The sequence below is a fragment of the Delphinapterus leucas genome, chromosome X (assembly GCF_059928025.1).
Source record: "Delphinapterus leucas isolate spDelLeu-1000000601 "Yukka" chromosome X, BTC_Dleu_Yukka2, whole genome shotgun sequence".
In the NCBI taxonomy this organism is placed as follows: domain Eukaryota; kingdom Metazoa; phylum Chordata; class Mammalia; order Artiodactyla; family Monodontidae; genus Delphinapterus; species Delphinapterus leucas.
Window position 1 is genome coordinate 45,529,681 of NC_143150.1, and position 11,929 is coordinate 45,541,609.

Genomic DNA, 11,929 nt, shown 5'->3' on the forward strand with positions numbered 1-11,929 from the left:
GCAGCAACAAAGACCCAACGCAGCCAAAAATAAATTTAAATAAATAAATAAAGCTTTCCTGTGGTCTCACATCACTTCCAGCTCCTGCCTAAATTCTTTAAAAAAGAAAGAAAGAAAGAAATAATACAGAGATCTCATGTACCCTTTAGCAAGTTTCCCCAAATAGTAACATCTTGCAAAACTATAGTATAATATCACAACCAGGATATTGACATTGACATAATCCACCAATTTTGTTCAGAGCTCCCCAATTTTACTTGTACTCATTTCTCTCTCTCTCTCTGTGTATGTGTGTGTGTGTGTGTGTGTGTGTGTTTTGCTCTATGCGATTTTATCACAAGTGTAGGTTCATGGACCCACCACCACAGTCAAGAGACCATACTAGTGTTTTCCACTTATTATATCATGAGGATTTCCTCATATTCTTAAAAAATGGGCAAGGTAAAGAGTGAGTAAAATATTTAAGATGTGTAGTGAGACAAATCATTGAGTCCTATTCACATGACCTTGGAATGCGATTTTGCATTAGTGTCTGCTGCCCACTTCCTTCCGAAAAAGGGAGGTATTTTATGAAGACCCAACAAAGGAGAGGTTAGTATAATGTGCCCAGCCTTTCCACCTAGGCTCCTAAATTGTAAGTTTCCTCTTCCTCCCTCAGACCTCCCCTCAGAAGTATATTCAGAGCCCCCAAACTCCAGACTTATTGGAATTGTCCTGCTCTCTTGAGCTCGTTCTATCTGAGGCCCATTGGACAGTAAATTGAGTACTAGTTAGTACTCAGTAGGAGGGGCTCGAGGTAAACTGAGAGGGTCAACAGCATTGACAAAGGGCTGCATTAACAAAGGGTCCTTTCAGGCTATACATAACCAATCTCAGAGGGTTGAAGCCTCTTTCTGGAGAAGAGGGCGTGCTGGGCCACCACTCAGACCTGAGCACCACGGATCCCACCCTGCTGCCTTATTTAAACCTAGACCTACAGTGACCGGCTCTATTGATGAAAGAGGGCCAGAACTCACCAGGGTCAGAATTAAAGAGCCACAATCATTTTTCTTTTCAAATGCAATCACTAAACCTTTTAGAATTTTTGAAAGGTTTTTTTTATTTTCTGGTTGATTATAGCAGTGCCACATGCCTCTCTATGTTGTAATAAAGCAGTATGCTTTTAAAGGACATACTACTACTTTTACTTACTGAGTTAGTTTAATGCATTTGAGTCTTTTTTTTTCTTTTTCATGCCTTATTAAATGGCCACACATGATGCTCCAGAGAGCTACATAGAGCTTTAGGCCACACGGTCATCTCCCCTGCTCCGGGCTCTGTTCTCTTTGCTTTATCTTATAGTGTGAATCTGGCTTCTTCCCAACTTTGGACTCCCAGGAGAAAATTATCCTCCTAGGTAACAGTTGAGAAAATGAGTTTGGGGAGGGCAGGAAGGTGTTTAATGGTTCACAGCTCAAGAAGAAGATGAAAGAGGGGAAGATCACCCACCTTTGCTCTCAGAGCGAGGCTCCTCTAATTCATCAAATGGGTGCTGGGACAGGAAGGCCTGAGCTGACTCCAACACAGAGTAGATATAGGGGCCCCGAGACTTGACATCTTCCATAAAGGCCTGTGAAGTTAGCAACGTGGTCAATGGGGAAGGAAAGTCTTTCAGTTGCTTTGAAATCCATCCTGCAATTGACAATCTTTCTTCTCCTCAGTGCAGCTTGATCCTTTGGCGTTATCCTGTATCTTTGGGCTACTCAGACTAAAGAAGAGCAGTCTTCTCCTTAGGCAGAAGAATAACTCTGACACTGGAAGGTCTATTTACTCTGAAATGGGTCTGTCTATGCCACAAGGTAGAGTGAAATGTGGGGATTTGGTTCTGGGAATCTTGGTTTTCTGGAAGACTCAGAAAGTCCTCTGTGAGGGGCTTAGAGAAATCAAAGCCAGGATGGGCAAGATTTATATTAAAATTTTAATTAGTTTTTCTGTTGAAATATACACTAATAAGAGTATACAAATCAAAAGTGTACAGCTCAATGAATTTCCATAAAGTGATTCAATCTCTGTAACCAGTACTGAGATAAAGAAACAGAACTCCACCAGCATCCTGGAAGGCTCCCTCATGACCCCTTCTGGTCACTCTCTCATTCCCCCCTCCCCCAAGGTAACCACTATCCTGACTTGTAACACCACCGATTAATTTTGCCCATTTTTTAACTTTATATAAATGGAATCATATAATGTGTGCTCTTGTTTGTATTTGGCTCTTTTTTCACTCAGCATATTGTCTTTAAGATGTATCCACGCTGTGGCACACATTTATAGTTTATTTTCTTGTTGTATGGTATTCCGTTCTGCATTCATCTTTTAAATTGAGATATAAATGATATATAACATTGCATAAGTTTAAGGTGCACAATATACTGATTTCGAACATTTATGTAATATGATTGCCATTAGCTAACACCTCTGTCACATCACATAATTATCATTCCTTCCGGTGCATTCTGGATTCATTTTAAGAAGCATGTTGTTATTTTCTGATTATAGAGGTAATATATGTCACAGAAATCTTAGAAATCTCAGAAAAGTATGAAGAAGAAAGTTAAAAAGAACTCTGATTTCGTCACTTGGACTTAACCATTGTGAAGATTTTGATACAGTTTCTTCTTCTGTTTGTATACATGTGTATACATACATACATATCTATATCGATTTTTATACAGTTGAGATCCACCTGTATATAGTTTTGTATCCTGTGTTTTTTCACTTAATATTATATTATGTTCATTTTCCCATGTCCCCATTACAAATCAGCGCAGAATTTTAAGGGAGGTCAATATTTGATGGAAAGAATAGAGGGGAAAGATTTGACTTATTCTCTGGAATACTATCCACAGACCAGTAGGACTGTACACAGCTTCCTGTGACTTTAAGCATCTAAGCAGAGACTGGGCATCCATCAGTCAGGGTGTTGCAGAAGAGATCCCTTCCCGATGGAGAGGCTACACACCACGGCCTCTGTAACTCTAACCTACCGCGTGCGTCTCCTTCTCCTGTTGCACCAGGGCCACATCCCCTTGTAGGGGCAGCTGAGCTGACAATTCCTCATCCTTTTGGCTGAGCCAGTCAATAATCTCTTGGAGAGGGAGCTGAAGCTTTCCACTGTGATCTGAGAAGGCCTCTAGGCGGGCGCTGCACACAATGGTAAGACCAGTGATTTTCAATCCTCTTGTTAAGTTGCAAAACATTTTTCCCCAACAAATACATATGTGGAACCTTAATATATAAACAGATGAAAGAGGTGCTGCTCTGGTCGAAGTGGGAGGAGGCCCAGAGCCCTCCCTCTGACCCACCCACAAAGGCTCCCAAGGCAGCTCCAGAGGGAGTACGGTACCAAAACACTTGGCAGACGTCAGCTAATTCAGTTGAGTGTCCAGCATCACGCTGGGAAGGGTAGCGAACTGAGCAAGGCCATTAGAGGTGACAGCTGTCTGGTTGCCCTCTTGTCCTAGGGGACCTCAAGTCATGCCAAACTGCTCATCCTCAGAGGCTTCTTGGAGGCTGCCTTCTGAGCAGAAGCGGATGCAGTAGGTGGAAAGGGCGCGTCAGGTGGCTGAGTTTGGGCACGCACGTGTGTGAGGCTGCATACAAATACAAGCAGCCCAGGGGTCCCAAAGGATGAGGACAACATAGGCTAGAAGTTTGACATATGGAAGGAGGAAAATGGGTACCGCATAATCACCTCTGCTTGCCTTCCCCCGCAAATGAGCCATGAACTGAGGTCCAAGTGGTAGGAAGCCAGAGGCCAGCCCAGGCTGTGTGCATCCATCGAGCCCATTCCCCTCAGCCGACAGTGCTAACTAGTCATTGCGTCCCTACCACGTGGGCCAAGCCTTTTACCTACATTTTTGCTTCCACTAATTCTCAGAGCAACCTCGTGAGGTAGGCACTGCTATTACCCAGAGAGGTTAAGTAATTTGTCCAAGGTCACACAGTTAAGTCATTGGTACAGTGATGATTTGAACTTAGGTTTGTCTGATTCCAGAGCCTGCATTCTTTCAACTTCTCCACACTCTTCATCCCCGCCAGAACCCACCAGAAGCCAGGAGCTTGGTCTTTGATGATAGGAAGTAGAAAGGAAAAGTGTGGGTGGGGGGTGGGGGTGGCAGGGGTTATAGAGAAGGGTAGAGGAAAGAGGAACAACTGATACAGAAATTGCCTGCAGGCTCTTACTGATTCGCCCTTACTTTGGGGAGGCATGGGTGGGTGATAAGCAATAGACAGGAATAGAGGGATAAAAAGATGGGAAAGAGAGTAGATGAGATCTACCAAGATGGAGGACAGTTATGAGAGGAAGAGGGGGAGGCAGTAATCATATCCTCCATTTATACATCTGAACTTATACATTTAAGTTCAGAAAGCATTTTCATATCTTATTTGAGTCCTCACAACAACACTGGGAGATAGTTAGGACATCTATTATTCTTCTGCTCATTTTTTTTCCTTAAAAAAATACAAACAAGTGGAAGCTAAAATTCAGAGGTTACTCAAACCAATTATGCAAGGTGACACAGCTATTCAAGACTGAGGTTCAAATCCAAGTCTCCTGACTTCTGACCCAGTGTTCTTCCCCCAGTTCCAGAGAAGGAAAAGGAGGAGAAACAGAGGGTGAGGCTGACGAGAAGGCTAAGAAGAGGATGATGAGCTACAGCAGCAAGAGGAGCCCAACACCTTCCCAGACAACTCCCTAAAGCCCCTGTTTCGAGGGGCCAGGCCTTACCGGAGGCTGTGCGACTTCTTTTTGATTTCATTCCAACACAGATTCATGGCTGGTGGTTCCAGGGGTCCAGCAGCACCAACAGACCCGTTGAATAGCTTTGGGCTTAGGTAGGGCACCCCAGCACCATCATGAGGAGGCACAGGGGTGCTGGCAGCAGCTCTAACCTGGACAGAAACACAGGCACCTCTGTGAGCCCTGGAGTGTGCCACACCCTGGTCTGCACCAAGCCAAGCGTGGGACAAGTGTGAACAGAGGGAGAGAAGGGCTGGTTCTGGGGTGTGTTCAGGGGTGGGGGTTGAGAGGAAGGATGACTCCATGGCTCTGTTCATGGCAAGGTCCTCTCTTGGTACAGGTCGGTCACTTTTAACTGCTGACTCCTATCATTATCACTCTTATTATTGCAAATTGTGCCAGGATTACTGCCCAGATGGGACCCTAGATGTATTTGTGTTAGATAAGAGCTGCTCAGAATTGCCCAAACATAGGCAACCACGACATTCAAGGTGAGCTGCAACTCTTACTTCAGTGTCCCACAGTTTAGCCAACCTTCTAGAAAAGAAAGCTGAAGGGCTGTCCCACAAAGTTCCAGAGAGAGAGAAAGAGAGAGAGAGAGAGCAGCCAGAGAGAGCCATCAGTAGTAGATGATGTCCTACTTCCAAGTGAATCTAGGCCTTGGTGCTCCCTCTTCCTCTTCCCCGCTCACATTTTCCGCCACAGTCAGGAAGGCTGGAAAGAGTCCTAAAGAGCACTGTTCATCTTCCATGGGTTGAGAAAGGGCTAAAGCAGCATTTTGGGTCCTGATCTCCGAAGGACCCTGACCAGTCGACAGCTAAGAGGACCAGCCGTGGAGCCTGCCAAAGTCTCGCCTTGGGCCGTCAAGTTCAGAGCCCGTCACTTGCTCACCCTGTAGGGTATTGTGGGGTTTGGGGGAGTGTGGGTTGTGCCAAGTAGCCCTTCAGGAGTTAGCTACCTTCAATGCAGTGCCAAACCTGCGCAGCCAGGGGCAGAAGGGGGTGGAGAGCAGGGGAGTGTGGAGAGGAAATCTCAGCCTCGGGAAACCCACCTGCCTGCCTGCCTGTCTACCTCCTCACCTCCTGTGGAAAGCACACGGTCCTGGTGGCTGAACCTCCTCTTGCCTCCCCTTGCCCCCAAACCATACCTCCTCCCCACACAAGACTCTCAGGAAGTTGGGAAACCAATCATCCCATTCAAACCACGGCTCGAAGTGCTTAACACATAGTAGGTGCTTAATAAATATCTGTTGATAAAATTAATGATGCCCAATCTATAGAATAAAAAATATTCAAGATTTAAAAAAGAACCCACAGCTCGCAGCCACACACGGAAGGAGAAGCGGGAGAGCAGCCAGGCTCTGGGGCAAAGCTCTGAGTTCAGTTGCCTTGCGTCCCTGGGAGCGGACCCTACCTGTGCCGCCTGGGGACCCAGTTGCAGGATTGGACAGCTCCATGATGATCCCTCCACACAAATCTGGACCCAGTGCCTGGTGAGCTAAGGGAAGAGTCCCGACAGGCTCTGAGCAGGCTCCCTCAGGGAGGGTGGGCAAAGCTGAGCCAGGCCAGGAGGCGGGATCTGTCACCCTGTTTGTTTACTGACCCCCCAGGAATCCAGAGGGGGCGGCTATGTCAGGACTCCAGACGGTGAATCAGGGCTTTGTCCCTGGGGAATTCCGGCTCACTCCCAACTGGGCCCGCCACACCGGGGCCAGGAGGGCCCTCCCAGACTGGCAAGGATGGTGAGAGTGGGACTGAGCATTCCATGGTGCTGAGGAGGGGCACGAAGAGGGGAGCTTCTGTTGATTTGTGTTCCCTTTCCCTGGAAGACACAAAGGACTCACTCTGCCTCCACCCCCACCCCCTGAGGTGAAGGAAAGGATCAGACTGCTTTGGTGACAAACCTCTGGTAAGCAATTTCCGCAAGGTCTGGAAGGACAATGAGCTTGGTGATAAGCCTTGTCCTTGACTAAGTAAGCGTCCTCAGAGCCAGTGAGAGATGTGTGTGGCACACCTGGGGACAGAGCTGTGGTTGGGAAGGTGGGCAGCAGAAGACTGACCCAAGCCCACAGTGAAAATGAGAGAAGAGGGAGAGCCTTGTCCCCACAGACCTCCGCCTGCACTCTAAGGCCGGGGGAGATGGATGGTCAATGGGCAATCCCCCCTGGACTTTTGCAGGGTGGGGAGAGGGCAAGAGGGAACCCAGAAACTCCATGCAGGGATCCAGCGCCAGAGACGCTCCTGTGCCCTGCCTGTGCTGTCATAGGTCCCTGGCCTGAGGGGCAGGGCCCCTTCTGGAGGTGGCCACTCTTCTCCTTTGCCAGCAGACTTGGCTGGAGAAAGGTTAACATTCCCAAGCTGGGCCCCCACCCCTCAGCACTGAGGCAAAACACTTCATTTTGACCAAAAAGAGTTCTGTTCCAATCCTCATTTATCTCCCACAGAGTCTTCTGGGCTTTCCACAGTTCCACATTGTTTCCATGCTGAGGCCCACCTACAGGAATAGTTAGAGCAGCTGCCTGACCCTTTCTGGGGCTACGGGGTAGAGCCTTGCGGGGTGGATGGGGGATGGCAGGGGACAGCAGGCCAAGAGCAGGGAGTGGCTCTAGCTCTGTGTCGCAGCTTGGCTTATGCTGGGATAATTGGTCCCAAGCCAGTCTCACAGAGTTCCCCAGACTGGGAATGCCCCAGAGTTAGAAATGGCCTCTTGTGATACAGCCACAGCCTAGTTGTCTGGTTCTGATGGAAGCACCCACGATGAGCTGGGCTCCACCCATGTTAGCCTTTCATTCCCTCCAGCCTTCTTCTCAGTTTCCTATGCCCCCATTTGGCTCCTTTACTATGCTCCATCACCCTGTTTTCCCCTCCGAGTTCCCCCTAATAATCACAAGTCCCCTGGGGCAGAGCCAGGCACACAATAGGCAAATAATGAATAATCATAGTTTTCTTTCCCTATCAATAGCCTTCTACTTCTGGCTTTTGTGGCCAAAATGTTTGCTTCTCACTCCCCACTCCCCATAGGGCTCTCTCCTTATCTCTTGAAACTTTAAGACAAAGTCAGAGCCATAGAAAAGGAAGAGAAGAAACTAGACAGTGACCGAGGAGAGGGCTTGGTCTCACCATTCTCTGTCACAAAATGAAGCCCTCAGGTCCCGTTGCCAGGTGGAGAAGTTTGGAGGGGGTGGGCAATGAGCAGGGCAAGCCTTATGGAAGGACCCATGCTTCTCAATCCCTCAACCTTCTGAAAGCCCCAGTCTGGGGAAGGGGTAGGTGCACAGGGGGACTCTCAGTTGACACTGACTTTGAGAATATGTTACAAGCAGCAAATTCTCTCTGGCTAGACATGTGAAAACAGCTTGGGAGGACCTGGGTCTTATGCCTCTCTGGACCTTGACTTTCCCTCATTATTCTCCCCCAAATGGGCTCCCCAGCACCTACATTCTCCATCCATGCCACCTCTCCATCCGTGTCGCTCTCTTCCTCCTCCCTGTATATTCAGCTGCTGTTTGCAGCTGAATAGTGACTCAGCGCTGCAGTCCATCTGTGAGATACTAAGAAACATAGTACTTTCACACACTCCTGTGGCCTCTGGACCCCAAAGCATTGTAGGGCAAGCCAAAGTATGCTGATACTTCTCTCTTGTCTAGTCAGCTTTCCCTTGGACCTCCCTAATTGTCAGGAAAGGGGGCTGCCCTCTTGGGATTACTGCCTCTCACACATACTCTGACCACCTAGAACATATGCAGGTGGGCACACGCAGCACCACCACTCCACTTCTACAGAAGGAGAGAGACAGGAGAGGCCAGTATGAAACTCAGGGGAGCCTTAGTGGGGTTAACCCACTGTGAGTAAGACTAGGGACTTGAGAAGAAGAGCCAATGGAAGGAGAGGGAATATTCTGCAGGTGTGGAATATGAGGTAAGCCACAGAGAAGTCAAGACAAAGGAAGGTCCTGTCTTGTCCTTGGCTATACCCTGAAGGATCATGCTTTTCTGGGACCTCCCTTGGGAGGTTAACATAAAACCAGCCCCCTCAGCCATTGTGGGCCCTTTGGCTTGTCCAGCTCAACACACGTCCTTTGCCCCATGCCCCCCCCATAAAAGGCCTCATGAGTGACAAGCATGGGCCAAAGGAGACCTCGTGCTGTCCAAGAGGTTTCATGTATATGGACAGTACCCCTGAGCCTTAGGAAGCATGGATACCCACAAGATCACACACAGATCATGTGTCCACCCTGTCTCCACAGGTCTTTCTTTTGCTCTCAGCCTCTTACCTGAGGCTGGGGGCAGGTGCTTCGGAGGCTGCTGCTGTGATGGAAGTGGTCAGCTGCCCGCCACTCATGACATCGTGGGAGGGTATAAGGGCATCCCTGCATGACCATAGGTTGCATCAGAACTGAGGCTCATGGGGGGGGGGTGAGGATAGGCAGTGCACCAACCGCTGAGCATAAGCACCTGGAAGAGTAACAAGGAGAAATTTAGAGTCAAGATCTAGAAAAGGACTGCAAATCCACCACTTCCCTAGAGGTGCCTTGACCAGTTATGTAAATAAGTATTCAAAGCTTACTTACCTATCCAATAGTTTTTCCCAGGCTATCATGTACCATCAAAATTTGATTTAATTATTGATCAAGGAAGTATTTATTGTTTCTCTATTGTGCTTTGTGCTAGAGACACAAAGATTATATGCTGAGATTTCGCTGCCTGGGGATGGGGTGTGGGAGATGGAGGGGGGCAGTCATATAAGCTGATAATGATAATAAAACACTTACGTGGAAAATGCTATAATCGAGGTTTGACCAGAAGGCTAGGGGAGCACAGAGTGGGGAATAACTAACTCTATCTGAGGTTTCAGAGAGACTGCATTTGAGATGAGTCTTGAAGGACTCAGTAGATGTTTGCCTGTGCAGAGAAGGGAAGAAAGGGAGAAATGCATTCCCAGCAGAGGGACCCACCTGTGCAAAGGCGGATGTCACAAAAAAAGCACAGCATGTTCAGAGAACAGTAAGTTCAGTATGGCTGGAGTTTGGGAGGCACAGAGATGAAAAAGACATGGTGCCTGTCCCTGAGGAGTTCGCATACGGAGAGAACAGACATGGGGAAAATCAAGCCATAAAGTGTTACTTGCATTAATTGTAGAAGTATTTATGGGTTGCAGTGAAGGGATGGATGAGGTGAGTTCTACCTGGTCATGTCAGGAAAAGTCTCCTTAGAGGAAATATACTTGAAGTGGGTCATAAAAGAGAAATCAGATTGCCGTTAAGCAGAGAAGATAAAACAAAAAAGAACATTCCAAACAGCACAAAAATAAAATGTATGGTGTGACCAGAGTACAAGGTAGGTGCTTTGTGGGGAGTAGCAGGTGAGGCTGTGGCCAGATTGGGTCATGCCTTGAATGACAAGCAGAGGATTCTAAGGCTTCATCTTGTAGACAATGGGAAAGCACTGAAGACTTTAAGCAGGGAAGTGACATGACTAGATTTGCATTTTAGAAAGAGCCCTCTGGCTATCTTGTGGAGAGATTCTCTTGGGCAAAAACCCATTGAGGAGCTGTCAAAATAGGCAGGCAGTTGCAGTGAGGAGGGAGCAGAGAACATGGCTTTGAGTTACATTGAAGAGGTAAAACACACTGGGCTCGGTGATCACTTGGAGGTGAAGGGTGAGAGAGGTGAAGGAGTCAAAGGTTTTTAATTTGGGAGCTGGGTGGATAATGTTGCCAACAGTAGGAAAGGAAAGACAAGAGAAGAAGCAAATTTGGTGTGGTAGGGGCAGGTGAGAGCAGTATTCCGTCATAAACTATTCTTTAGACATGTTCAGCTTTTGATGTCAAGAGCTAAGCTTAGAAGAGACATGAATGAAAAAGTTAAATGTACAGACCAACTGACAGTTTAGTGAATGTACACAAGTGTGATGAGGATGGGTGGCTAAAACAATGCTTGCAGGTGATAAAAGTGATCTCTTTTAGGGCTGGGCAAAGATGTGCCAGCTTTGATCCAATGGGCAGGAAGTGAACATCTTTGATTCCTGATCCTGATGATTCAATAGCCACCATTTTTAGTCTCTATTTCAGTGGTTCCCAACATTTTAGGTATAAGGGCCTCTTCTTAAAATAAAAACATCTCACTTCACCCACTCACACCTACATAGTAGCTGCACTTTTAGCACTTACGGAGTGAGAAAAACACTTATACATTTAAAGATCTGTGGACTCCTCACATTAAGTACCCTTCCCTCCTCCTCATGGGTCTATGGTCCAAAGATTGGGGCTACTACAGATCATGAAGGTGCAAGAATTTATTGTCTGAAGGACATTTTACTGTAGTCAAAGTCCCTAGAGATCACACAACTACATCATTCCTCATCCCCAAAGAGACTTGCCCTAAAGAATGGTTGAAAAGGTGGCTCCCCTCTGATCCAATGCCAACATAAAAGAATTAACCACTCAGATCAAAAATGAAGTACTGCTATGGACATATTGTAAGTATGATGGCTACAAAAGTCTTGCTTTCAGCCCTCTTTTTACATTAATATTTTTATACAAATAATGCATGTTTAGAGAAAAACTGGAAAATATAAAAAAAATAACTGAAACTAAAAATAACCTATAATACTAGTATCCAGAGATAACCATTACTAACAGGTATGAATCCTTATGGTAGTTTTCCTGTGAAAAATATATACTTATACTTTGGAAATAAAATTGTCATCATATTATTTATATATTCATCATATATTTATAATTTTGTATCATGCTTTTTTAATTTTCCTTTTATATCATGATCAGTTTAGAATTTCACTAACTATTCCTCTAAAAGATGATTTCTAATGGCTGCAAAGCTGTTAGAGTGCTATGGTTGAGGCCATGGGTTTTTGCATCAGACAGACCTAGGGTCAAACCCACACTATTCAACCTAATATCAGTGTGGCCTGGGACAAGTTAACCTTTCTGAGCTTCAGTGTCCTCATCTGTAAAATGGGGATGACTGCCCTCGTAGACTACTTCTAACGATTAAAATTAATAATGTATTTAAATAACTTAGCACAGTGTCTGGCAATGGCACACCGTTCAATAAATGTTAGCTGTAATCATTGTTGTATACTATCCCACTGAATGGATATGCCATAATTTATTTTAACAATTTAACACGTCA

General features: G+C 46.3%; 1 protein-coding gene across 2 annotated transcripts in view; it reads right to left on the bottom strand.

Moving 5' to 3' along the window:
* Positions 1 to 9,493, bottom strand: part of DRP2 (dystrophin related protein 2) — a 29,047-nt gene extending 19,554 nt beyond the window's left edge. The window contains exons 1-4 of one of the 2 annotated variants that reach the window (XM_089904275.1): positions 9,053 to 9,493; positions 4,769 to 4,932; positions 3,024 to 3,180; positions 1,489 to 1,609 (exon numbers count right to left, since the gene is read on the bottom strand). In XM_089904275.1, coding sequence (XP_089760401.1) covers positions 1,489 to 1,609; positions 3,024 to 3,180; positions 4,769 to 4,932; positions 9,053 to 9,169 — 559 coding nt within the window. In that variant the 5' untranslated portion in view covers positions 9,170 to 9,493. Of the gene's footprint in view, positions 1 to 1,488; positions 1,610 to 3,023; positions 3,181 to 4,768; positions 4,933 to 9,052 lie in introns of those variants that run through there. The other variant, XM_030761433.2, reaches the window with a different exon arrangement.
* Between the last annotated feature and the right edge of the window lie 2,436 nt (positions 9,494 to 11,929).